Source organism: Lipophrys pholis, assembly GCF_963383615.2.
Source record: "Lipophrys pholis genome assembly, chromosome: 1".
Classification (NCBI taxonomy): domain Eukaryota; kingdom Metazoa; phylum Chordata; class Actinopteri; order Blenniiformes; family Blenniidae; genus Lipophrys; species Lipophrys pholis.
The window spans coordinates 42,044,285-42,071,876 of NC_137635.1; the positions used below are offsets into that span (position 1 = coordinate 42,044,285).

Sequence of the window (27,592 nt, forward strand, 5' to 3'; positions counted from 1 at the left end):
GTGTTTGTTTGTCTGTTTGTTTGTTTCAGAAATAAAGTTTTTAAAAAATTTGAGTCTTACTCATATTTCTTAAAATATACTGACAGGATTCAAGACAATATAAGACACCACACAATGTGCAGTTTCAACAAAGGGACTAATAATATTCAATAATATTTCACAACGAACCTCGTTATATGTACATCACCATTTAGAATGGGTAAAATGTCTTGAAAACATTTCAACTTCATGTTTGTCAAAGTAAAAACATGAATAATAAGAAAGATACATTTATTCTAATTTGAGCAACAGTATTTCCAATTGTTGTCCCATTTCTTTTTAAAGTTTCATAACTTTAACTTTAGGACATTGATTTGAAACTGTAGCTCATTTCAAAGTGAAGTTTTCATACAGTGGATAATAGAAAAGGTTGTTGAACATGCATTCAATCTTTACTGTTATAAATCCAGTTTATGGTCAAAGGAGGTTGAACCTGAATGTTCTTTCTGACAATTGGACAAGTACAGACACACCCTGAACATAAATTAGGTTTTCAATATTTTTTAGTGTATCAGGCAGCTTTTAAAAACAAAATTGTGCAGTGCCAGGGTCACAGTCAGGATGTACATTCAATACCTTAAGTAGAATTAGTTAAGTGACAGAAAATGTAATTGTGTGTTTGTGTGGTTTTTTTTAAAGAAATAGTCTGGAGTGTTATTACAGCTAAGAAATTAAGATAATAAGAGCATTAATCAACAAAGATTTGCTTTGTCTTCAGAGATTCGAAAGAAGTAATTCATCCAATTGGGCATGTTACGGTCATGATGACTATATTTGTAATATTTTCCCGATTCATCACACTATTAAAGAGCATCTTCCTCTAACTAAATAATGTAAATCCAGTTGAATGAAGACCCGGTTGCATTTACAGTCAGTACTGACAGGTGAACTAATGTGTCACAGCAACACTACAATATCAGACCATTTGAAAGACACATCTCAGGTAACCAGAACATTGTGTCAGTACTTTCAAAGCAAATCAATGGAATTAATTATGTAAGTACCTTGCACAACACCTGTCCTAACATATTTGAATGTCTGACATCCAAAAATTAACACACAGGGCTAGAAAAACATCACATGCACCACAGAATACTGGAAATAAAAAAAGAATGATCCAAAACGTTTTGTTCTTTATTTGAAAGGAAGATTAAGAAATGAGGGTGGAGTGTGATAAACAGAGAAGCATCTTTTCTTTCTGCCTTCAATATATTTTGGCTTTGTCATGGTGAGGGAGGTGACAGTGCAGGAAGAGGGCCAAGTTCTTCCTCAGTTTGAGAATAAAGACACACCTTCTCCTCCTCCTCTGGCCATCCTACACCCTTGTCTGTGGGCCCGGTGGGTAAGACAGAAGCTGAAAGGAGTTTTGTTTTGGGGGAAGCCTATAAATGCATCAAAGCAGTTTCAATCGTGTCATTCGAGAAATGCTTTTCCACATGAGGCTGTGCAGCTCAGACAGAGCGGTGAGTTTTCCTCTGGAATTCATGTTTTTGAAATGTTCAGCTTCAATATTTTTTCTCTTGTCTCTGTATGGTTCTCATCTGTTACCAGGTGAAATGCAGAAGAGAAAATGCAATGCTATTTCAGTATTTATTACTGGATGTGTTTGTCTCAGATATTGTTCCTATTTTACAGAGTAAGAGTTTCCTCTTCTTCTTCATCTTCCTGTAGATGCTGACAATGCTGCTGAGGCTCCTCATACTTTCCTCTCTCTGCTCACTTGCGCTGCTGACAAACACCAACAAACAACAGTCCAGTGAGGAGGGCTCTACCTATGACTTCAGACGTTCCGTGGACTATGGCTCAAGTGGGGAGGGCTCATCTGAGTCAGCGGAGGAAACACCTCCCTGGCCCGTGATCCATCCGCCTGGCTCCATCGGGAGGTCTCCATATGGGCCTGGTGACAACATGACTGACAACTATTATGAGTTCCAGCCCACCAAACCAATCTTGGATCCTCAGCATCACTACTGCAACTTGCTGCTGAATGCACCAATACCACCACCTGCAAGCCAGATCCCTTTCTTCTGCATCTGTTCGTACTGTAAAGGAACTGTAGGGGCAAAAGGAACCCGTGGAGATCGAGGCCTTCCAGGCATGTAAATCATTCCTATCACCCGTACAGCAACACTGTTTTAATACTACATTAAGAATATTGGCAACGCTTGTGCTGCGTTTGAAGCATCAATCCCCTAAATTAAACACCACTAATAGCCAGCAAATATGTCAATTGGATCAATTTACAAAAATAAATCAGAAATGCAATAGTGTTTGACAGTGAACGTTACATTTATTTCAAGAAGATTTTAGGAGATTTTCCCAACCTTCGAGTCCAATTTTAAAATAAAGACAACACGACTATGTGAAGTTGGCAACTAATCAATCACTGTGTCATACCTGGAATCTCAAGACACAAACAGTCAGAGGTAGGAATTGTTACACTAAAAGAAGGAAGTGAAGACGAAACAACACTATTTGAAAGAAAGTTAGGGACCTCTAAGTTACTCTGTTGTCAAACACACACACATTGTTTATACAAGATGAAATACACTTATCTGTGGAAAAAATAAACCAACAAAAAAAAACACAAGATTTATCAGAAAACTTCATTGTCAAGTAAACGAATCCAAGTGTTTACTCTGAAAAGCTCATGAAGCATGAAAGTGTAAAGGACATTTGAATGGGTTTATTGTTATTTATTGTTATCCAACTGGCTTTAGCTGACATAAAATGAGACCCTGGATCAGAAGGTGAAGCTGGTCTGAGATCTCTGTGTTCTCAGTATCATTCAGTTCAGTTTTTCAAAATGCCACAAACCAATACAACAAAAAGCAACAATCTAAAATGCAATCGCAAATTCCATAAATCCATTACTTATTTACTTATGTAGAATAACAAATTATTTGCACTTTTTTTGTGTAAATGTTTGACAAAAATAAATGTCTCTTCATGAATGAGGGTTTTTGTATTTATCTGAAAATGATACAGTCATTATCTTTTGAGAGTTGTTTTAAAGTTATTATATCTGTTATTCAGGTGTACCTGGAAGCCCTGGTCCAAGAGGAATGGTGGGGTTCAGAGGTCAACGAGGATTCACGGGTCCTCAAGGCATAAAAGGTGAGTTATGATGTCAAGCTGTGTGTTGTGTAATATTAAACATTACCACAGAACATTCAGTGTCATGTAATTTAGTTTAGTGTCCAGCATGAAGTACTTTTATACTGTTACAGATAATGCAAATCTCTCCATTGTAGCAAGTATATTTTGCTTTCTATGGCTACATTTTTAGTGTCCACCCAGCAGACAACAATCAAAAATGGAGTTTTATACACCAACCAGTATCAATTCTTTTTAATAAATATTTTTGATCCTTTCATTTCTTTCTATTATTTCAGGTCAAAAGGGAGACCAGGGGGGAAAAGGGCAACTCGGCAAAAATGGTCTCGTTGGACAAAAGGGCATGCGAGGATTTAAAGGTCTGTAATGATTTTATATTGAGGATCACTCTATTCTCCAAAAAGTGTACAATTCATGCTTTAATGAATACACTCGCAATATATTAGATAATATACATTCTGAGATAGTATTGCCTGTATTTATTTACAAGTAAAACTATTTTTTTAACAGTTGAGTGAAACATAAAATATCTTCAATCCAAAATCACAAAGGACACGATTGGCGTATACTCAATATACTGATATAGAGCTCTCAGTATTCGGTTTGTCCCCTGCTGATATCATGTAAAGCTACACCACTCCTTTACAAAATGTCGATTCATTAAGGTTGTTTTCACACTTTTCTCCGAGGGCTCATTCAAGATGAGCAGTGATAACACGGTATGAAATACAAGCACCCAGTATAAAAGAGCATATTCTCAAATCTCTCTCCGAAGCACTTTCCTTTTCAAGATAGCCTTTTATTGTCCCCATTCAATGGACTGACCATGTATCATTCATGTACTGTATTGTGAGAGTTGTTTGTCAGTGCCACACCTCTCCGTTTGGAGGATTAGGTTGTTTTTTTTTGGGGGGGGGGGGGGGGGACACATTCTTCACTTTCTTATTTAGCACCTTATATTCAGGTTTCATTGGCAATGTTTCAACATGAAATAAAACTTTTAAAAGATTGAAAAATTTACATTCAACATGCTACATTTAAAGTTTCGTAAAATCACATTCAGGTTGAAAAGAAATAGCTCTCAGCTAACTGAATAATGATTTGTTTTCTTGCTTTGCGAGCAGTTTGAGTCACATTGCAACTAATATTTCTGATGTTTCCAGGGGAAAAGGGTGATCTAGGCTCAATGGGGGTTCCGGGTGCACAGGGACCTCAGGGAGAAATCGGCATATGTCCTGCCTCCTGTCAGAGTGTCCCAGGTGCACCAGGCCCACAAGGCCCACCTGGACCAGCTGGAGGCCGTGGCCTGCCAGGAGTAAAGGGACTTGTGGGATCCAAGGGTAAGGAGGGGGCCAAGGGTGACCTAGGTATAACTGGTGACCCCGGTATGAATGGTGAGAAAGGCGATCGAGGTGAGCAGGGGGTGTGTGAGTGCGTGGATGGAACGAACGGGACTGATGGACAACAAGGAGCAAAGGGGGATAAAGGGGACAAAGGTGACACTGGTGATCAGGGTGTACAAGGTATCATGGGGGTACAAGGTATCAAGGGTGATATGGGTTTCATGGGAGCTCGTGGTCCATGTTCCCCGGCCATCCGGTCTGCATTCAGTGCAAGTCTCAATGAGTCCTTTCCCAGGAAAGATTGGCCCGTTGCTTTCCACAGAGTCCTCACAAACGAGCAGGGACACTTCAACCCATCAATGGGCAAATACATGGCCCCGGTTATTGGCACCTACGTCTTCTCTTTCAACCTCGCTGTTGCTGTAAAGCCGCTGAAAATTGGGCTTTTCTTAAACTTTCAGCCTGTTTTCAAAATAACAGAAGTACACAATCCAACTACAACCAGCCAGGAGGTTGTCCTCCACCTCAACATGGGAGACCAGGTGTGGTTACAGGTGAAGGACAATCTGACCAACGGCTTGTACAGCAGCAGTGAAAGCACCAGTACATTTTCAGGATTTCTTCTCTACCCCGACTCCTGTGAATTACCAATTGGCCGAGATTTTGGAAACTGGAATCAATCTATGAGTGGAGAATACACCTGGGATGGTACCAAAACCACCACGATGACCCCTCCACCAAATTAGTGTCCTGTCATCTTTTCACAGACACCTAATCAGATTCTCTGTGTGCCTCTTACCACATTTAAAAGGAGGGGTCTTTCAAGAGATGCAGGGTTTGACCTTTTGTTTTACACAGCTGACATCTACAGCTTAGATGTGGGGTCCTTCTGCTAAAATAAAAAGAAGTACCACAAATATAGTTTGAAACCAAAAATGAACCACTTTTGTCCAGACTGAAACATCTTAACTAATTTAATCTCACTGATGTTTGGAATCTCATGATTCTTACGCTACTATGAGGCAGTTAGTTTGGGTTGGTATGTCTTCGACAAATTACAATGAAATATTGCATTTAGTTTTCTTTCAGTTTTGACATGAAATGAAAGAGAAGATATTGATAAACCAACAAAAAAATGTAAAATAATAAAAGAAAGCTACTGATTCATGTATCTGACAAGTATGTGGCATTCAAAAATACCTGGGACGTGATTACTGCAGTTTGTATTAACAAAACTGACATTTCCTAGAATTAAAAGAAAACTATTACTTGCAAAATGAATCGAGTTTGGTAAGGGGTAATAATGGAGAAAGTACTAAAGGGGAATACACCCCTCCTTTAAAGGTGAAGAGAATTACACTTTTATGATCAAAATATATAATAAAAACTCTCAAATGGCTGCCACCGATTGTCCAAGCAGCTCAAAAACTTCAAAGTTTAGGTCTGCGCTGATAGTAAAAGCTTTAAAAGTACTTTTCATTCCTACACATATCAAACCTTGATATTCGCTTTCTGCAGCCTAGTTTTAGAAATTATTAGCAAGCAGTTTGAAAACGATAAAGCAGTATGACAAAAATCAAACCTCCTTGCCTTCAATAGAAAAAATGCATTAAGTACCCAAGATTATAAAAGATCATCACCAAGATGTAGATTAAAATCAGGACAAAACATCAGGACAGATAGTTGGTGTGAAGGCTTGATCAGGTGAAAAGGAGAATAAATAAGGGGGGCAACACAAGATAGGTTCAGATAAAATATAAGTTGAAGAAAGTTTTTTGAAACAATCATGTTAAATGATGTACTTTAAAGTGTGCATTGAAATTTACCTTCTAACTGGGATCGAGCTCTCTTCATAGTTTTTTTTTTTTACTGTAAATTATTTTGCTGCTTATATAATCAATGAGTACAAATGTATTTCATGTAAGGATATTGCTGAAAATCATGTTACCAAAATATTTTATTTTGCTTAATTTTACTTTGTATGCCTCGGGAGAAATGTCCCTGTTTAAAAAGACGTGTTAAATGCAGAATAAAAGATCATCTTATGATTTTGCGACACATTTTTTTTAAACAAACCAAAAATGGCTGAAAAGATCAAGAAATGTATAGTTTGGTTCGATTGTTTCTTTGATGTAAAAATGCTTTTTGGCAATAAAAAAACATCTTGCTGTTGGAATTCCTGTTTAATTCTCTATAGATTGTGCAATGTTGGAAAATAGCATGCATTTGTGGGATGAGCCCATTGTGCTCATCCAATAACAGATTTTCTTTCTCTGGGGATCAAAATAATCAAATGTCAAACCTTTCATTGGAGTTCCATAGACAGCCAGCAAGCCTGGAGATCATCCAAAAAGAGACCCCAGAAGCCTGACTTGAACTGGTAATTATCTTATTGTGAAGGAAGAGTGCTAACCAACCCACTGCCATGTGGTCAGGTTTAATCTTTATAGGATCGGTCAGGTATCATTCTAACCGTGTGACTTCATTGTGTTAAGAAAGAGCAGCAAAGATCGGTAGATTCATCAGCTTTTATTCTGAGTGTTCAAACAGGTCAACTGCACTGAGCAGCACATCTCGCCAAAACTAATCTACGTCTGGTTTTGGAGAGGACTTCTAGATACATGTTTCTGCAAGAAATCTAAGCATCACATATGCAGCAATGAACATTCTGAGCAGCTTTATAATCAAAGCTTTGAAGTGGTTAAAATTTCAGCTTCACTAAAACAAAATTTGTCTTCACAACGTCCACAAAAGCACAATTTTGCATCTTTGTCAGCTTCAAAGTCCAAGATCATTGTGATATTAGCTGCTTTGACTCATTTAGGTGGTTTACTCAGTGGCTGGTCGGTGGCTAACGCATTCAAACACGTCTTCGACGATATTATGTATTCAGTTGTTTTGAATAAAAATATGATCTTTTGTCAATAATAAAATTCACATTACAAGATAGAACATATGAGGACCTCTCATTCACAGCCAGGAAAAATGTAAATAATGACAGAATAACATAAAGCCTACAGATATTTCTATCTGTAGGTTGAGGGTGACAAACAAGAAGCTAAGCTTAAAAATAAACACTGCATTATTGGGTACTTTCAAAAATATTCGGAGCAATGTAAAGCACACCTAAATAACGAGACAGGAAAAGAAAATCACACAGCTATGGTCTTTCCATTTAACTACTTCGATCACAAACTCCCAGCCATCTTGGTTTCAGCATTACTGACTCCCACATTCATTTTTCTTTGGGTGCCATTTCATCGCCACCTGATACGTTGCCATCCTCGTCGTCATCGTCGCCGATCATGCCCTTCAAGTAAGAGCGCTTGAATTCCTGGAACACCATCTCCTCTTCCAGCTCACTATGAAATGCAGCAGTGTTAAATGTTAGCATGTGGAGTCAGCTGCAGGGTGAAAATGAACAATTTCCACGAGTGTGCAGTTTATCTTCTTCTTAATCTTTCAGCAAGATATCTGTTCATCAAGCTGTAGTGTTTGCTTATTGTGACTTCTAGTAGCTGCAGTTACTAAAACCTCAAAGATAATGATTCAATGTTGCAACTCAGCCATGAAAAGTGACAAAAGTCCATGTTTGGAGGAGGAGGAGGAGGAGGAGGAGGAGGAGGAAGGGGTGGATGGATGGGTTTTGTGCTCTATGATCTTTGTCCAGTGAAGAGACGTGATGTAAAAAAAACCAAAAAAAAAACAAAGTTGTTTCAAGCAAAATTTACAACCCAAACAAAGAGGTTCCTCTGCTGGATCACAGTGGCTGATCTGAAAACATAACTCTCACTGCACACCTTTTGTTCTGAAAGAGTTAATGACATGTTGATCAAGGGGACATTATACTGAATTTATGTGTTTTGAGAAGCTCTACAGGCATCTGGACCAGGTAAACTTAGTGTCAACCACCTTCTTGAATGTTTCCCCTTAAAATAATCTTTATTAAAACAGACTGAGAAGGGACAGAGAAACAGGACATGAAACAATGAAATGGATGGAAACTGATAGAGTTGATGGAGATGCTGATGAGGGAAAAAAAAAGCTGTGAAATGAACTCAATTAAAAAAAGTTGACGAAGAGAAAATATGATAGCGGAATATGATCCTGCCTCTGGATAAACTGAACAAAGGCGACGACAGGCAGATGACGTGTACACCGCGAGTCTCAATAAACAGAGAACATTCATTCCAAAAACCATTGTCTTTTATCTGTCCTTACAGAAACTCTGATACTCAGTGCAACATAAAAGCAGTGCCTTTGTGAGGGTGAAGAAGACAATACAAATAATTTGCATATTTACCTCTCCTTTACTGTTGGCAGCAAGAAAAAAAGAGGAAAAGATGAGGTTTTTTTTAAAGATGATCGCTTGAGCTGTGCTGATTACTTGAGTCATTGGTTATGATGTTTTTAAAAATCCATTATCTTAAGATAATATTCTATGATGTTAACATATGGTGTTTTTTTTATTTTCATTCTCCATGATCTTGACTTGACTTTAATTTTGCATCTACAAAAAACATTTGAAAAGTCATTGTAGGATTTGGAAAATACTGACGGACAATTTTCACAATTTTCTGAGATTTCAAGACCGAATGGATAATGAAATGATCAATAAAATCATTGCTTTGTCAATCACTGAAACAACGATGAAGACAGCTGTATCCACAATTATGTATAACCGTGCCCTCAATCATATGTTTTCTATATATCAGTGGCAAAAAGAATATAACACTATGCTGGATGTGGGGGATTTGTGTTCCTTACCTGCATCTGGTTTAGGATGCATCAGTATAAAAGGGACTTCCAGGCCAACCTCACTGCAATTCAAGTAAAAAAAATAAATAAATAAAGTGTTTGATGCATGTCGTTCATTAATTTAAGTCCAAAACAATGTAACAGCATTGTTTACAATATTTCGCAGCATTATTTTGAAAAGCCAGAAGATTAAACATTTTAAAATGGAAAAGAAATGTCTTATACGATTTAAAAGTTTTAACATGCTGAACATGGCTGTGTGATGAAGCGGCATGTGAAAAATCTTCAGAGGCGAAATGTTCTGACTTGACGAAAATGTTAACTTTTCATTCTAGCTTTTGTTATTTTGCTTCTTTCAAACGTTGTCGACACTTTCACATTGAAAGCCTCAGCAGGTTAGTGTCATCAAATACAAGCAGGACTTGACATACCTTGACCCCATCATCCTGTGAGCCCAGTGCAGGCAGGGATGTCATTTAAAGCAACACAAACAGAGTGAAAGAAATTAATGCACAGCATAATCGCCTTTTGTTTTTTAATAGAGAAGCTAAAACTATAACTACTAAATAAACAGGGAATAGGGCATGCAAAATCAGTCAGGCCGTTATGAGGTCTGGATTATCTTCCTTTAGAAGTGGAGAGTAGATGATCTATCAGCATACTTACCGCAAACATTTTTTTTAAAACCCTCAGCTGTGACAAAATGTTGCATTTGAAAGTGGAAAATTATGATTTTTGTGATTGTGATTGTGATTTGTTTCGTGTTGATTTGTGATGCATTTTAAAAAAGATTTCTTTGTAAAAGCAAGGCCACCTTAATTTTCTTTTTTTTCCGCTTTTCTAGATTTTCTAAAAATGATGGAATCAATTCATGCGGTCACACTGATGTGGAGCTGAACAGATATGCACATGCCTCTGCAATGATCAGTTCATTTTGACTAATTTTGATCTTTTTACTGAAATGAAAATGGCAAACTGGGTTTTTTTTATTTCATTGAAACTTTTGACGCTTTTGCCAAAATAATCTTTACTAGTCGCACAGTTTCATAAACCATACCAACTGGTAGGCGTTGCCATTTATTTGACTACAAATTAGTTCCGATTTATGTGTCTTTAGCAGACACGTCACAGCTGCCACTGAACACAGAATAAAGATTCCTAAGAATTTAGGACACATGTAAGATTTTTTTCACTCAAACGTGGCCGTTAGGTAAATAACACAATTCTGTGGTTGGAGACAGACAGGCTAAAGATTTCTTGTAACTACTTCACACTGGCCTCAATTCACATTTGTAGTTTCTTGAGCATAAATCTCACCATGTTTGTTTGAAATAAACAAAGCAACCCCCCCCCCCCCCCAACACCCTCATGCAGGCACACACAGCAGAGACTGACCCTCCAACGATGAGCTTCACCATTACTCTGTATGAAACCATAATTCCCATAACCTCCTTCAGCACACCCTCTTTGACACTGCAAGAGAAGGGGAACACGATTTATTTATTTGTTGAAGTCTAACAAAGCCAATGTCAAGAAGCTCGCGGATCCACTTGTCGGAATTTCCTCACATGCTCGACGATGCCAGGTTGGTGTCTTCGTGCTTCAGTTTCCCGTCCAGAGCGATGCCCCTCCTCTCTCTGTTGTTGGCCAACAGAGGTAGCATGGTGTACACTTTCTGCAGGGTCGCTCCAGCTGACACGGAATCCCTGAAAAATGCAGAATACAGTGAGATTAGATGAGTAAAAATATACTTTATGACTTTCTTACACTGATTCTGAAATGTCTACTGAGATTTGTAAGTGCACGAGTTGTTAAATAAGTGATCTCAGATGGCTTAAAGTACATACCATAAAATGATTCTGATTTATCATAATGTATTTTATAAAAACGTAACATGAATAAACTATACAAGAAATCACCAAAACAATACATTCTGTGCATAACTGATTAGAAAAAAAAGTCAACCAGCTGCATGCTAGTGGAGTGGTTGGAACGCTCAATTCACAGCGACAATATCTCAATTTCTTCTCCAGGTTTGGAGTTTCTTTTTGCAGTTTGCTTGTTCTCCCCTTGTGTTTGTGGTGGAATTTCTTCTAGTTGTCCAAAATCTGCATTTGAGACCAATTAGTAGTTCCACGTTGATCCTCGTTTTAAATGTCAGTGTGTCTGACTGGCTTTCTCTCTGTGTTTGCAATGTGATGGACGAGAGATCCGCTGCAGCAACCCACTATGAGCATTTGGACAAAGGGGTGTAGAAGATGGATGGACAGTCATCAGATTACTTTACACGGATGCAATACAAAACAATGGCAATATGTTCCATAAACCCACGTAAATCAATTTGTACAAGTCCTTGTGGATTCTGAAGATGCAGTATTTTTTCACATTTGCATTTTGAATTTCTTTATCCTCCAGTCAGACATGATGGTTATCCTCCAAAAGGTCACACAATAAATATTATTATTATTATTTTGCAAGATGTTGTCTTTGGTTAATGGGGCGACATCTGGAGCTTTCTGAATCGGATCCAAAACACAAACACATACCCAAGTTGTTTTTTTTAGATGCTTCAGTTGTTGACCGAAACCTTATCGAAGATTGTTTACTGTCATTGGACTATTGACACATAGAGCAGGAGAGTCTCTCCTCTAATATGAAAAATATTTTGACTTACTTCACAGTGGAACACGATCGTGTTTTTTTCCTCTCATAAAGCTTCCTAAAGTCACTTTGAATTTTGTTTGTGAGAAAAAAGCAGATCAAAGTGTCCCACAAGCCCACCGCCCCCCTGTGGTCGCTCTGTGTCCTCTTTTCATGGACAGACTGAGTTTCCTTTATGCAGGAGTCTTTTGTCTTTTTGTCTTAGACGAGATCTGATATCCCTGCCCCGGTTCATCCGAGGTGAGCTGGAGGAGTGGCACCTTCACACTGTCACTTCCTAAACTTTTATTATACAAGTGGGAATTTGAGAAACTTGAGACTCGATTGCAATGTTTCTGTTGGTTTGTTTGTTATCCACCCGGTGCTGAAAGTTTAGAAGTCAATGACCAGTTTTTGCAACCCCGAGAAACAAAAAAACAAATTAAATTTGCTTCTTACAAATTATAATTTGCTGTCAAAATAATTAGGTTGTCATTGCAGCTATAATACTAGATAATAAAATACACTTAACATTCTTTAAGATAATAGATGCTATTTTGTTCTGCTTACGATTTATTCAAACAAATAAATAAAACCCATTATTAAGCAAACCAAATACATATTCATGATGCACTATTATGAAATGCAGTTAATATTTTTGAAAGCTAAGAGCTAAAAGAAGTTACTCGTAACTCTTGATTCTGCTCTAATTACACAATTTCCATCTGTGTGACTGAAGTGAATATTCTGTAAATTACACATCAGTCCATTGCGTATATTTTTTTTTCTGTTATTGTGTTTTGAAGAAAGGGGCACCCACTATAACTGTTATCTTCTTTGTGCTCCTTTTCAATTATGTAATCATTTAATTGAATGAGTTTCATGAAATCTGGGAAAAATAAAATAACATGATTGAAATAAATAAAAGGGGAGAAAAGATAAATAAATAGGTAGATTTTGCATCCTTGGAAAATTTAAATAACTTAATATTTCAGATAAGAACACTCATATCTTGTGATGATCTGCGCCATTACTCATGATTAAGCTGGTGCATCCACACTGATAAATGTAGTGTTACAATAATAATAGTTGAATTGTATTTCACCCCAGAAAGTAGTTAAAAATCAATGAAGTTATTAATTCATACTTTTGTACTTTTGCATTTTACTTTTACTTAAATAAAGACGTTTAACCGGTACAAGTATTTGTACTTCCACCTGAGTAACGAGTTGGACTACACAGTGAATCTTTAGGTTCTTTGTGTTTACGTGCTGATTATTACCCAGTGTCCTCGATGTCCACACATTTGACATAGGCGTCGTTGGAGTACAACACCACTGTGGCGATTTGGTCAACTGAAGAAGCACAAGAGACACGGAAAACCTGACATTTACCACCAGCTTTGGTTAACCGTTGTTGAAAAAGCAGATTGACTGTGTGTTTACCAGAGATGATGATGTTCTTGATGTTTTTGCTGGAGGTGTTAGTAACATTGACATGAACTTTGATGCTTTCACCGTGGTAGTACACCTGAAAACAGGGTTGCAGAGCGTGAGAAGGTTGACATCTTTGAGCTGCCTGCTGAGAAGAGAACCTGCTGCATATTTTTGGAGGTGTGATTGTGTAAGTTACACAAGCACAAAGTTCTCAGGGGGGGGGGGGGGGGGCTTTCCCCTTCTGCTTCCCTCGCCTCCTGAATGCTTTCAGAAAGAAGATGAGTCACAACATACTGAATATATGTGGAACAGAAAGAAACACAGAGTGACCCCACCTCTTTGTCCAGACTGGCCTTGACATGCAGTGGCTTCTCAGACATGACAAAGTCTTTCGTGGTTTCAACACAAGGTGCAGTCCCGCTGCTCTCTGGAGCGTACTGCACCTTCCTGAGCAGCAGCTTCACCGTGCTCCTGTTTGACAAAACACAAAGCCGGAAAATGTAAACAGAACACCTCTTGAAATGTGTACAACCAGGAGTCTTTAAATGAGTGTGACAAAGAGAGAAAGACATTTTGCTCTCTGATCAATAATCGTTAGAGGTCAGATGGCGACAGGTTTCTCTCAGAGGTGGATTGTTCCTCTAGAATCCTTCTGGAGTTTAATAGATTTCAGTAGAATTATAGGTTAATCTGACTTTGTGAACACGTTTTTTTTTCACGATCTAATATCTTTGAAGAAAAAATAATCACTGGGTTTACTTTGTATGTTATCGAGACATTTGATTTGTTGAAAGTTTCTTTCATTTTTTAATGTACTAGAAAAAGGCTTAGCGAAGCATCTCCTTGCTAAACCATGACCAGAACACCAAGCATGACTCAATAGGTCAAGTTTGATGCAGTGATCATCTGATTAACCAACAACAGGCCTGTGAACCTATGTCTGTTTGCACACCCACATTAAGATGACGTCTCATCATTGTGAGACGAGTTACTGGTAATCCCAGAAGATGTTAAAAGGTTGTGCTCCACATTGAAATGACATTTCTCATTTAGGGCTTTCAGCAACACACTTCTGCTTTATATTTCTCATATATTGACATAAGTTTCTTCTATTTCACTTAGAAAAGCACTTCTCACTTTAGTTAGTGCACAAGGCCAACTGATTGATGATAGCGTATTTAATGGTAAAACAAGTAGGAATATTGGGGGATTCTTTAGTAACCTGTTGTAAATAACATATAACATTGCATTACATGAACACTGATTAGAGTTTATTATTATGTTATGTGTTATGAAATTTATGACCAAAACATCCATTTAAGCCAGTTTCCAACAAATAAATATTCTTCGGGAGCAACAAAACAGACTTTCATTCATGGGGTTGAGTGAGTGAGGACAGGACATAAGTTCAAGTTTGTGCAACATATGTAAAGTATGTTTAAAAACAAAAAAATATGTGTATGCATGCTGAAGTAATTTTGTGCTGGGATTAAAACAAACCCTTAATAGGACGTATTCTCTTTTTTATTCCACCACACTACAAGTGACCTGACACTCACCTTTTGCGTACTTTTGCATCCTGGCTCTCGGCGCTGAAGGCCTTTATTTCAAACTCCACGGCACATTGCTGCAAAGGAGGACGGAAGAGAAGACATGTCAGCATGCAGTGAGATTCTCTCATTTAAAGTCATCATCATCATCATCATCATCATCATCATCATCATCATCATCATCATCATCATCATCATCATCATCATCATCATCATCATCATCATCATCATCAGGATCTTACCTTGCCAACATCTTGGGGTGCTGGCTGGAGAGCCACAGAGCAAGGCAGGTTTTCTGGAAACTGAGGAGACAAAAAAAAAAAATCTTAAGGGCTGTCTTATTAAGATCCAATTTACTGTAATAAATTGCACAATATTTCTTTTCTGATTTCTGATTTTTCTCTTTCTGTCTGTCTATGATCATCCTCTCGAACCTCAAAGAAGAAAGGGTAGGCGTTGTTTCCCAGCTTGCGGAGCAGTTTAGCCTGACTCTTGGTGTGGATGCCCTTCTCGCGGTCCTGCAGAGGTGGGTACACCTGGCGGGTGGACAGGTACAGCTCCCTGCGGAAGGCGATTCCCATCACATCCATGTCGTCTCTCCCATAGCGGAAGGTGCAACTCAGTGTGACAAACACTGAAGAGCGTCAGAGAAACAGTTGATTAGTGATAATAAAGAAACAGTTTCTCCAAGACAAATCTACATTTGGGCTCTTTCAAACCTCAGTTAAAACTGTTTGTGCCCCTAATTTCTATATAAGAATGTTGCATACAGTTGTGCATGCTTCCAATTCTAGTAAATATTCGTTTTTTATATTCAATTAAAAAAAAACTGCTGTCAAACTGTATACATTGAGCAACATTATTTAGATTTTTTTATTACTAAATTACTCTGTTGATAAAAGCCTTGATCAGATTACTGTAAATTACCAGTAAAGGTGAATAATATTTATTACAAATTCACAAAGCACATCCTGGTGTCTTTGAGTCTGCTTTTGTCGGGCATACAGTAAAAAATGCAAACCCTTCAGTTTGAGGAAACCAGAAACTCATTCGAGAAACTGCAAGCAGACATCGGATAGTCATGGTTGAAAGTGTCATTTATAATGGATGACAACAATTACCAAGCTTTTTTTGTGAACCGATTAAGTGATTACAAATGATCTAATAATGAGAAGGACATGTCAGTAAAATCTTTAACACGATTTTGTTAAAACATTATATAAAGAAGAATCTGAAAGTCAATAATGGAAACTACATGAGGTTTTTTTATTTCTTTGGTAAAGCTGGCATTTTAAAATTAAATAAATCATATTGGTTAGCAAACGATTACTAAAAGTGAATCCTGAGTCCAGATCAGCACAATGCTGCTCAGCTGGGTGACACGAATGAGACGTTTCTGACCTTTTCTCCCCTGCAGAGCCTCGGGATCGATGACGATGACTCCATCTAGTGGTAACACAGATAAACAAAACTTATAACACGACAGAAACTGGAATAGTACGGAAGAAATAGTTTGTTTTCGCACACATACAAATAAAAAGTCAAACCACAGCTGAAGAATATAGATTAGGAAGTTCACCACTAAAAGTTACATAGAGTTTGAGAGCCTGGCACTCTCAATGACTCCCTAATAACAATTCTTTTTTTTAATTTCTCGACCTTTTCTTTGAGATTCGTCTGTAAGTTGAGGTTTACAGTTTATAACAGAAATGAAAATGTGCAACAGTTTTAAAAAAAAAAGGCTTCTATTGTGTGATGCTATTCTGATTTATCATGTTAACTTTTCCTTTTGATTATATACATTTAATCATTCTAATAATGAATTTTAAATATAAGTAGGTGCCTTTCAAGGCTTGCAAGGGCAACTTTAAATACGTAGAACAGGATGAATAGAATGAAAACAATCAGGTTAGAATCAGGTACAGAAAAATCTTCAGATAAACCATTTTGAGGGTAAGGACGGACCAAAAGACCTCAGTTACATGGTGGACAGACATGCAGGAGGACAGGGGAGGAAATCGGACAAGTGTGTGTTTTACTATTCAGATTAATTATGAAAGACAAAATGAAGTGATGCTATGATAATTGACGATGGTGATGATGATGATGATGATGATGTCACCTTAGCATAATACAGCCCCCCCCCCCCCGCTTTGTCTGAACCAATAACAAACCTCTGGGCACATCACTGTATACCCCGAGACGTTACTGTCTGAAGACACTCCTCATGGACATTTTATCATGGATACCACATATGAGGGTGTTTGTGAGACTCACCTACTGGATCCACAGAATCAGCACGGTCAACAAAGTCTCTTTTCCCCATGTACACGCCAACCTGAAGCAAATATAACACTGTTAAAGAAAGCATAATATCTACATGATCTGTAAGTTCTTCATTGAAAGTAAAGTTTTAATCAAAGTCATTTCCTTTCTGTATGTCATTTTGTTGGTAATCATTTTTAATGCCTTGGTATAGAAACCAAATTTGAACCATCTACCATTATTTAAAACATCAAACCCAAAAATCTAAAGTTGTTTCTTTGCAATGTTTATGAGTTCCCAAATGAACTGGAGACTAAAGGGGAGACTGCATAGAAAACATGTGATCAGTATCACTGATCTGCAGTAGGTTAGGTGTATTTTAATGGCTAAAAACTGAAACTTATTATAGTGGAAAACTTGGAAAAAAGTTACAATTATGATATACCTTATTGGTCTAGTACATTAGCCATCAGTATAAATGATCTAACATTTGTCATTATATCTAAGCTTTCACAGTAAACCTCCAATAATCGTTTGTCTTTTAAAGAAAACATTTAACCACTGATAGTTGGTGTTTAGAGAAGAGAAAAATAAAAATAAAACTATTGTGGAAACAATATTTCAAAGATTTGTCAAACTAAAGACTTATTGCATCTTTATAATCTTGAGCTCAACTATTGATTGAACAGTAAAGTGCGCGTTTTGTCTTGTAGTTATATCTTTTCGCCAACATCAAAGTTGTAGCCGATTATATTGTTCTGACAGACTTTAAGCTTTCCTCAGACATTCTAATTCCAAAAATTGTACAACCTGAGACCACATAGATTAATGAGTCCATCTTTATTCCCTGAGACTGTTTGGTCCGAGAAATCCTGTCACAGTTTTATCATTTCCCTGTTAATTTACCAGGAATGTGGTTCACGACAAACAGGGTGAACCAATCTGAAATTGCCTCCGACACACAGGCATTAGCGGAGGATCGTGGGATAATCTTCACCTGAGATTTTCCACTCACCGATTTGTCCCTGGAGACCTTCTTGAACACAACATTTTTGGGGCTCATGTTGGTGCAGATAAACGGCCGTCAGCTGATTCTGAGGAAGGAAGGCAAGGGAGTCTTTTCAAAAGAACAACTTAGAAATAATTAATTAATTTTCAATGTTGAATGTTCGCTGACTCAGAGGACTGATGGATGAAACGATTTTAGTGACGGGAACACAAATCAACGTGACCACAGTGTCACCTTCTGAATTCATGCAACGGAATATGTTGTATAACACGGAGACTTTGTTCACTGACTGTATATATTGTTAAACCTTATTTGCTCAAGTGTCTCTCTGGTATGTCTAAACTCTAATCGGTTAATGACTCAACTTGATCATTTCACAAATGTACATTGATCAATCACAACGTCACAATGACCGTCATGTGTTCTGTCGCTTGTTGTAGCTTCATATGCAGTTAACTGCATTGTCAGCAGCTTACAGTTGCTCATCTGTTGGATCAACCTTCGCTCCTCAATGCATCAAAGACCCCATCTCATGCTCACTGCTTTTCCTTCCTTGGACCATTACAGGGTGGGGATGTTCCACAAAGGAGACAGTTTTGGAGATGCTCTTACTGAGTCGTCTACCAACCACAATAAGCCACTTATCAAACTCACTGAAACTCCAGCTTAGTCCATTTTTCTGGCTGGCAGCACATCGACTTTATGAACAAAATGCTCACCTGCTTAGTAATATGTCCCACTTTAATCACATCACTAAGTCCCATTTTCTGCACAAATTGTTTCTGAGAAGTATTCAAATGCACCTCAAAACTGTGTGTTTACCATATTTTCACTGAATCTCTCTTTTAAAACTATCCGTGACTCCCGCACCCCCCCCCCCCCCCCCCCCCGGGAAAGAATCAAAAACATGTTCTGTAGATTAAAACAACCTGGATTTAATTCCTGAAAAGGGTCGCTGTTGTGGAAACCTCTGGATGTCACTCTAATCCCTCTGAGCCAGAAAACTGCAGGGGGCTTTCCTATAATGGAAAGGGGCAAAAGAATGATGAGCAGAACATATTCTTGGAAACTGAAATACACTTTAGAGTGAAAAGATCAACATGAATGCCCTTACAAAGTCATTTGAGACGGTGCTTTTTACATGGCCACAAAAATATATGGCGTCTTTCAGCCCAATAAACTGCTCTTTGTAAAATAGGAGACGTAAGAATAATTGAGACTTATCTCTGTTTTGGACTCGTAAATACATTTCAGAATTACTTTATAGTTAGTCACCTTCTGATACCACATCAAGAATTTACTCTCACCTGTGGTGGAAAGGTGCATCCAAATTCTGACTGAGCATGCATGGATTTTAAGACAATTATCAAATTTGAAGAAAAAAAAAACAAACAACTTGTTGATATCTGGTTCATATGTGCATAGAATAACCATCATCCTACCATTACCCGTGAAACTAAGAATTAGACTCGGTTTGACAAAGCCTGGGAAAAGCACCTGTGAGCGACCGGTTTCCCGAGTCTCCCCCCGGACAATCTGGAAGCAACTTTATTACTGAATGATTTCTGCTTTGCAAACATCAGCGATAACCATCAGGCACCACCAGTGGCAACACTGTGGCTATATGAGGTGAACGCCCAACTGTTCAGGCTGCATCAGGAAGATGATTCAAACATAAAAGCAAACATATGGCTACCCTGGAAGAGAGAAGACAGAATCAATAGCCATTACTTCCAATCTTGTTTTCGCAATCCGGAATATTTGCTTTTGGAAAACTGTTGCTTGACAACAGTGCGGTGAGACGGTAAAACCCGGGGCTCACACACACACAGGTACGCACATTTTTTGAGAATTTGAGGTCAGTTTGCTTTTTGTCGTATGAAAGCTGCTATTGTTTTTGGCCGCTTATGTTATCTCTGAATAAGCAGAGGAACAATTTCTCCTTGCTGAGTTGATTGAGGTGAGATGACTGAGAGACTCAACGCGACTTAACTCAGCTGAGCTTCTTAATCCCTTTAAACCCCTCCTTGATTCTTTTCACCTCTCCTTAAAACTAGCACAGAATAACATCAGGAACCTTTTAACAGTTAAAGTAAGAAGGTGCTCCTGTCATTATCACACCTGTAACAAATGTCGTATTTATCTTTTCTTTTTTTTTCCCTTCCTGCCTGCTCAATAAATTAATAAATACATAACAACACACTTGTCTTACAACACGTGACTCGTCAGTTTCTTTAATATATTTTTTCTATCTCTTCTGGTAGTAGTTGAGTTCCAGAAAGTATATATTGTCCCCAAACAAAGTCCCACAGTTATTGTAGTCAAATGAATTTCAGTCTTGTTAATGTTATTACGGATCGCAATTGAATTTTATAACATGAATTTTTAAAAACCATGAAAGTGATAGTGCTTTTAAATAATGATTGAGAACAAGATTGTAAAAACTGTAAAAAAAAAAAAAAAAAAAAAAAAAAAAAAAGAATAAAAAATCATCCTTTTCAACACAGTCAAATTTCCAAACAAAAATAAACAATATATTTTGGGATTTTGGTGGTTTTTTTGGGGGGGGGGGGATAGTATCACTCAGTGATATATTTTTTAAACCTTTAAGACTTGAATATGTAGAAAGGGACTTCAGAGTGACTCACCTGAGCGGCAGACGTGGAGGACGTGTCGGGGAATCAGAGGAAGAGACAGACAGGGTCTATAAGTAAACGCCTGCTGTCTGCCGCAGCCTCCTCCGAGTCCCTCTCAGCCAATCAGGTTGGTCGCATCTGAACTTTGACCAACCCACGATGCTCTGTACCCCCAAATCCCCAAACCAAAACAGACTGACAGACAGACAGACGGACAGGCAGGCAGACAGACAGGCAGACAGACAGACAGACAGACAGACAGACAGAGGCACACTTTATGTGAATGAGCCGACTGAGAGGATTGAAGCTGATTCCCCCGCAGTCAGCACAACAGGGTCAGATTAGGCAGACAGAACGAAACAACGGGAGGGAATGTTTTTTTGGGGGGTTTTTTGTCTTTGCTTTAGATTTATTCCCACAACACACCCTCTACTGTGTTTTAACCGAAAACCTTTTGATTATTAAATCTAAATGTCTACATTTGGCAGTAAAGATGTGCACATCTGCAAACCTCATCATGAACAATCCTGTTAAACAAAGATGGCAACAAGTAGTGAAATAATGTATGACAAATAAAAAAACAACACACAAAAATATCATTATTTCAAAAATAAGAATGTAAAACATTTTTTAATTACTGCTTGCCTTTTATTCTCATCAACCACTGTAACAAGAATGGCTGCTCTACAAAGTAAAGCAATCCAGTGGTTTGTTACTAGTAACGTGTGCCTCATAAAGCATTACCAGCAGTAAAATACAAATCTTAAAGATGTTCTCATTATTTATTTATTAGTGGTATAATTACTTAAGGTCTAGCAAACAGGAATAAAAATAAAAATATGTTCAAACTGTTAACATCCAGTTTGTGCAGAGGCAGACTGAAGGTTAAGTAGAGTAAGTCTCATCCAGTGTGTGTGTGTGTGTGTGTGTGTGTGTGTGTGTGTGTGTGTGTGTCTATAGATAGATAGGCAGCATGATGCTGTACAGCTTTAATCCGTTGTTCTGCCTGTCAGCAGGTGAACCCACAGAGATGGATTACCAAATGCAAGACATTAATCATCATTACGCAGGAGATTACAGCGCGCATGCGCACACACTCACACTCACACACACACACACACACACACACACACACACACACACACACACACACACACACACACACACACACACACACACACACACACACACACACACACACACACACAAAAATCACAATGTGCACATCAAGTTATAATCATCTGCAGCATGTAAGAATCGTCTCTAGATCCTGCATACCTAAATTAGTGATCTTTTAGGTAGAAGAGTTCATGAATCATTTTATTATGAAACATTATGATATATGAATGTTGACTGGATAAGGTTTGGACATTTCCCTGCATTCGCAGCATTTATGGACAAAAGTGGCTCATTCATTCATTTTCTTCTGCTTATCCGTTTCCGGGTCCGGGACAGTCTGAGCACTGTCACCCAGATCACAATGCACCAATAAGAACCTTCCAGCAGGTGGTGAGCCCACGGGAAGGTGACGCCCAGCGTGAGACACGAACCCACTACCCTGAGATTGTGAGTCTCATGCTCTACCAACTGAGCTAGCCGGGGGACCGAAAGTGGCTCAGTTCAGTAAAATACAGTTGGAAGATTGAAGCTTTTACTCTCCTGGTGGACAAAGAGCAACAATCATATTCCTTTAAACTAAAAACAGTTACTTGTGCCTGTTTGTTCCATTAAAGGTGGCTACACTAAACAAGCACAGGGACCATCAATGAATTGCAGAATCGAAACAATGTTCAATACAAAATGCTAAATAAATTCCTTCTTATGCAAGATCACATCACACCTAAATTGATTCTAAATGGTTGTGATGCCATAGATAGGATTTTGCCAACCCTGTTACGAATGCTGACACAAAAACCAACAACATGTCAGTTATGTAAAACAAACTTTATTCAGATAAAAATAACTTCCAAGCAGGACTTTAACAATCAATAACAATCAGCTGTAAATGCTCATTTATTACTCAGATCAACAGATTTACCTTTGAAACTACTTGAAGCAAACAAGAGGAAAACAACTAGTATGTGTAGTATACAAGACACTGTGATGGGAATACAATGTGTACAGTATTGTGTGTGTAAATCTGTTCCTTTAAGTATGAAACCTTCAGTTTTCTACTCATATAAGTCAAACTGACCAGATACATTGTCATAAAAGTGGTGTGTGTGTGTGTGTGTGTGTGTGTGTGTGTGTGTGTGTGTGTGTGTGTGTGTGTGTGTGTGTGTGTGTGTGTGTGTGTTTAGACGTAAGCTCTAGTATCAGCCTCCGATCTGGCTGTAGCTGTGTAGACCTTCTGTGGAGGGCCTCCGTAGAAACCGCTGCAAAACAGGAGAGACATAATCAAGCAAAGGTCACTCGACGCAAACATGTGAAAATGATCAGCTTCTTGAATTATGATAATAAGCCAGGACAGGTTGACTTTGGTCATTTCCTGTGTGATAATGTGAGCATTGCTTTATGATTTTGACAAAAATCCCATTTAAAAAAAACAAATACAGGTACAGCAACCACAGGCAGAAAACCCTCCATGACTCAGAGCTTCTAGATGGTATTGAGGATGAACAATAAAAGAAAGAAGTTGATGCAAGTAGAACAAGTAGATGTATTTCATGTATCTTATGGCCCATCTCTGGGTTCGATGCATCATCTCTGACAGCGTTTGTCAAAGTTAACCCCAAATCCCTCCTTGTGGTATACAAGAGAATTGACAGAGGTCGACATATTTACTTTTTCTTTCCGGCTGATGCCCTCTTTAAGGCAGTGCAGAGTAAAATTCCACCAATGATGAACAGAGACGATCCGCCCCAGCCGATGTAGAGGCCAGTACCAAGCTCAAACCTGCAAACACATAATTGATAATCAACGGCAGCTGAAACTATTCTTCTTTAATTCCTTACTGTTGCAGCTGATTTTGCAAACTCAATAAATAAAGCACAGTAATGAGATGGCGTGTGTGCGTGTGTGTTTCTACGTACTAAAATGTGTACAAATAAAATGTGTCGAATGTGTAAAATAAAAACTACTAAGACTAAACACATGGTTAATTGAAAAATATTTTTGAAATATGTTGTATTTTCATTGCAAGCGGTTTTAAATGCACATTTCTAGGAGGCAGCAATTCTTTAAAAATTGTAGCGTTTAATAAACTATATAATAACTATATAATAACTAAATAATAAACTATATAATAATAACATTTGAGTGCAGTCTCAATTAAAATGTGTAACATCTGTGTGAGTCAGCCCACCTCACTCCCCCATGGAAAGGGTTGTTGAAGTCCTCAACGACTCTGAATGCATACCAAGAGCAAGCGATCATACAGCAGAGACCTGCAAGCATGTAATGGAAAAAAAAAAAAAAAGTAAATAAAAACATCAACATCCATTACGTGTGAATAAGATTTGATCAGAAATTCTACCAAATGGCATCATTCTTTAATAAACCTTCACTGACGGATTCAAAGCTCTCAATTCAGTCGTCTGTATGTTTCTTTTTACTTCTTAACATGATTGGTGCTGTTTGGAATAAGAAGCAGCAGATTTGATTTACTTTTGGTTCTATAGAAAACTAACCCAGTTTCCTTGGCTGTGACAATGTGGCTGTCGTACCTAAAGTAAACACTAGAGGTCACTATATACATTCCCCACTTGGTACAATTAGTATACAAAGGAAAGTTTTTGTCCTAATTTTGGTGATGACCTTTCGTACTTGAGCAAGTATAATAGCTCTGGGACCACAGTTGGATGTTTCTGTGTGTTTCCTGGTTGACTCACCACCAAGGATGCCCATGATTCCTCCGGTAGCGGCAATCTTAGCCTTCGACTGATCGGTGCTCGAGCCGATCTTGATGCATTTGAGTCCGAGCAGCGAGACGATCATGCAGCCGAGGCCGAGCAGCAGAGAAATGATCATCAGAGCGCGACACGCCTGCACGTGACCTGCAGAAATTATAAGATGTTACTTTACTCACAATGAACTGTAAAACACAATTTCTCTAAAGCGTCACAATGATCATCGCTGGAGTTCACAGGGATATACATATAAATGAAATAAAGAAGAGCTAACATACTTCCATACATACTAATATAGCTTATTTGTCCTGTTTGAAAACAGAAGCCATTTAAAGGCTCTGAAAGATAGACGTTTTGAGGAAAAAGAGATTTATTCGCTACAACTACCAAGTGCTATGATGGACAGATTGGTGTTTTTAACTTTGCCTATTAGTTGTCACAAGCTTATTATTGCTATTAACATTTATTCATATTGGTAATCTCAGTGAGACACAAAGTCTAATTCTTAAAAGAAAACAAAAAAGAAAAAAACGTGTGTTTCAGACAAACATATAATATAAAAACAGATATACAATTTCTGTATATACAGTTTCCTTTTTGACTAATCAATGTATGTAAGACCACTGAGACTGATTCCTGCTCAAGAGTAAACAAACAAGAGGTGACTTTTGTCATTTAATTAAAAATAAAACTTGGGAGTACTGTGGGTGCATCTTGGGGATATTGGGCATTAACTTGCAATTAGATTATTTTATAGAACAATAGAGCAGGAGCAGTTGTGAACTGATCCTCCTCCCGTTCTGTCTTAAATGTAAAAGTACAGCCCCAGTCTGCTTTATGCTTCTTCTTTTTTTGTTGTTTGCTTGGCTTATCTTAGCAGAAAGACAAATAAATCGAAATGTGGACGAGGCGAGGCCAGCGGAAAATTTACTAACCAGCACCTATTTTCACTGATAAATTAAATGTATGTTTAAAATAACACATAAAGCTAAATTGGTAAAAGACAAAGGAAGAACTGGCGATTTATATACTGACTGGACTTCGCAGTGGAAGTAGTAATTTATTGACAGAATGACCTCGACTGATCATAAAAATAACCTGCCACTCCTCTTTATGAGTCTCAGCGAAAGACAAAGATGTGAAATGATAATGACTCAGGAGCCAGGCAGTATCACTCACAATGTTTCAGTGGCTATTTATTCATGATAGAACATAATGATAATAGACATTTGAGTTTCGTCAACAGGTTGCCAAGGTTTTGTGAAATTAAGATCAAGACTAAACAACCAGTCTTGAGACTAAATATCTCAGTTAGTCTAATTTTGAACATGATTTACAATCAGTTTATACTTTGTATTCCTAATGAAAAACGTATGACCAAAAGAAGGTATTGTTGATAAATGATTCTATCTGATCCAAGTAAATACCCATCAGAATCCAACGGAAGTGAGGAGAAAGCTTGGTGAGTGTTTCCCTCCATTTTACTGCCCGGGGGCGGAGGAGGCGCAAAATGGCGCCCGAAAACTTTACGAGAGATTAATATATTCATCAATACAACAAATGTGTGTTTAGTGGTGGTCTGTTGTACATATGGAGACAAACAGTACAAATATTCAAAGTGATTCATTTGTTTTTTTGGCGGGAAACTCCCAGCTGTAAAATGAGCTCACCTTTGGATGCTCGATTCAAAACGGTGCCATAAAGCCATTACTCCAATTTTTTTGTTTCACAAATTCTAAATTTCAGGGTTTTTGTAAAGATTTGAGAAAGTCTTTCATTTGTGAGTTTGAGAAAATCCAACGTTGGACTGTTGAAGCTCAGACCTTCAGACCAGATCCGGCTCGCTGGCAGAACATTAACTGTAACAGGAAGTTGACCCCATTACGTGTTCTCAGCCAAGAGAATCACCTAATTTATTAGTTGATCACCAAAAGTCAAGATTGTTTTGAGCTTACAATAATCATGACCTGTCAATAAGACAGGATAATTTTTCTAAATTTTATTTGATCTTTTCTGAGGCCTTTGCGTCTGCGCTTACCTGGGAGGGCAAGCATCGATTCAAAGTCCCGACACTCGGCGATGCCGGCGCTGTTCTCGGCGCAGGAGTGCCACAAGTTTTCAAACTGCCTCTGAGAGATGATGACGCTGCCGGACACGGTGGAAATCTTCCAGTAGTCGTTAACCAGCGATGCTCCGGTGAGAAGCCAGCCGATGATGGCCATAATGAACCCGGTCGCTTCCACAGCCGTCGACATGGTTGCAGCGTTTGAGGAGACCGTCAAAAGTAATCAAGAAGTGGCTGAAAAAGGAAAATAAGCCTTCACAGGAAGTTATTTTTTTTTGATGGGGAAAATAACTGGGTCACCAGATCTGGTGCTCTTGAGGTGAAGCTCTGTAAGGTACCTGGAGGCTGTAGTCTGTCCTTCGGTAATGACACCTATGTGGCTCTAACCCAAGGACTTTACTCTCTCTGAGGGGCCATAAACTTCAGGGCCACTCCCTTCCTCGCTCACCACCCACCAAGTATTGATCACCGTGTTAATGAGGACAGGGAGCCCACTGCCACTCCGAGTCTAATACTACAATCATCCCGGGCCTCCGTTTCGACTGACAAAGGGGATCAGTGGGTTTTTGCGGATACTCTCTTCACAGCTGAGTCTCACACAGGAAGCACAAAATCACTGATGACTGTGTGCAGGAAGAACTAGTGTAAACAAACGAAAACCAGCAAATGGCTGTAAGATGGAGCTGTAAGATTGTCTGTGGCAAAAAGATAAGCCCACATTCTGAAATTTCCTCTCACGTGACAGTAAACTCCCAGATTCAACATTATGTGACTGGAACAGGACCAACTCGTTTTAAAAGGTGGGAATCTGTATCCCAGTCTGTTTGTGAGCCAAGTTTCAAAGCCTTTGCACTCTCAAATTCAACACTAAGTACGCCCAGATTTC

General features: G+C 38.4%; 3 protein-coding genes across 8 annotated transcripts; 1 reads left to right on the top strand and 2 right to left on the bottom strand.

The window, feature by feature from the left end:
* The first annotated feature begins 1,460 nt into the window (after positions 1–1,460).
* On the top strand, positions 1,461–6,673 carry LOC308118178 (uncharacterized protein). The gene is made up of 5 exons (XM_080477464.1): positions 1,461–1,502; positions 1,711–2,134; positions 3,076–3,156; positions 3,435–3,515; positions 4,320–6,673. The coding sequence occupies exons 1-5, from the start codon at positions 1,464–1,466 to the stop codon at positions 5,243–5,245; spliced, it is 1,551 nt and encodes a 516-aa protein (XP_080333590.1). The 5' UTR covers positions 1,461–1,463; the 3' UTR covers positions 5,246–6,673.
* A 334-nt stretch (positions 6,674–7,007) lies between these two features.
* On the bottom strand, positions 7,008–21,078 carry saga (S-antigen; retina and pineal gland (arrestin) a). Of its 4 annotated transcripts, none has more exons than XR_013935240.1 (16): positions 20,806–21,078; positions 19,465–19,494; positions 19,087–19,176; positions 18,164–18,242; positions 17,161–17,221; positions 16,285–16,329; positions 15,318–15,517; positions 15,126–15,185; positions 14,893–14,960; positions 13,669–13,804; positions 13,343–13,427; positions 13,180–13,252; positions 10,826–10,963; positions 10,649–10,730; positions 9,267–9,319; positions 7,008–7,861 (listed from the first exon to the last, which is right to left on the bottom strand). XR_013935240.1 is itself a non-coding variant. In XM_080460350.1 (16 exons), exons 3-16 carry the CDS (start codon positions 18,209–18,211, stop codon positions 8,799–8,801), a joined length of 1,074 nt encoding a protein of 357 aa, XP_080316476.1. In that variant the 5' UTR covers positions 18,212–18,242; positions 19,087–19,176; positions 20,806–20,840; the 3' UTR covers positions 7,015–8,798. The 4 variants fall into 4 exon arrangements, 1 of the variants encoding a protein (XP_080316476.1); XM_080460350.1 differs by lacking the exon at positions 19,465–19,494 and adding an exon at positions 9,689–9,703 and having other exon boundaries at positions 7,015–8,812; positions 10,653–10,730; positions 20,806–20,840; XR_013935239.1 differs by lacking the exon at positions 19,465–19,494.
* Positions 21,079–22,719: 1,641 nt separating this feature from the next.
* cldn15la (claudin 15-like a) lies at positions 22,720–27,253 on the bottom strand. Of its 3 annotated transcripts, none has more exons than XM_080461573.1 (6): positions 27,045–27,253; positions 26,680–26,959; positions 24,624–24,788; positions 24,098–24,179; positions 23,578–23,688; positions 22,720–23,168 (listed from the first exon to the last, which is right to left on the bottom strand). In XM_080461573.1, exons 2-6 carry the CDS (start codon positions 26,894–26,896, stop codon positions 23,090–23,092), a joined length of 654 nt encoding a protein of 217 aa, XP_080317699.1. In that variant the 5' UTR covers positions 26,897–26,959; positions 27,045–27,253; the 3' UTR covers positions 22,720–23,089. The 3 variants fall into 3 exon arrangements, with proteins under 3 accessions (XP_080317699.1, XP_080317698.1, XP_080317697.1); XM_080461572.1 differs by having other exon boundaries at positions 26,680–26,940; positions 27,045–27,095; XM_080461571.1 differs by having other exon boundaries at positions 26,680–27,253.
* Positions 27,254–27,592: the final 339 nt, after the last annotated feature.

Bases quoted from the DNA above. Each gene is read 5' to 3' on its own strand.
- LOC308118178 (XM_080477464.1), top strand. From the start codon at position 1,464: ATGCTTTTCCACATGAGGCTGTGCAGCTCAGACAGAGCG. The intron at 2,135-3,075 runs GCATGTAAATCA...TCTGTTATTCAG, and splicing joins TGGAGATCGAGGCCTTCCAG to GTGTACCTGGAAGCCCTGGT. The intron at 3,157-3,434 runs GTGAGTTATGAT...CTATTATTTCAG, and splicing joins GGGTCCTCAAGGCATAAAAG to GTCAAAAGGGAGACCAGGGG.
- saga (XM_080460350.1), bottom strand. From the start codon at position 18,211: ATGAGCCCCAAAAATGTTGTGTTCAAGAAGGTCTCCAGGGACAAATCG. The intron at 17,222-18,163 runs GTGAGTGGAAAA...TATTTGCTTCAG, and splicing joins AGGTCTCCAGGGACAAATCG to GTTGGCGTGTACATGGGGAA. The intron at 15,518-16,284 runs GTCAGAAACGTC...GACGCTCTTCAG, and splicing joins GGCTCTGCAGGGGAGAAAAG to TGTTTGTCACACTGAGTTGC.
- cldn15la (XM_080461573.1), bottom strand. From the start codon at position 26,896: ATGTCGACGGCTGTGGAAGCGACCGGGTTCATTATGGCCATCATCGGC. The intron at 24,789-26,679 runs GTAAGCGCAGAC...TAATTTCTGCAG, and splicing joins ATCGATGCTTGCCCTCCCAG to GTCACGTGCAGGCGTGTCGC. The intron at 23,689-24,097 runs GTGGGCTGACTC...ATGTGTTTGCAG, and splicing joins CCTTTCCATGGGGGAGTGAG to GTTTGAGCTTGGTACTGGCC.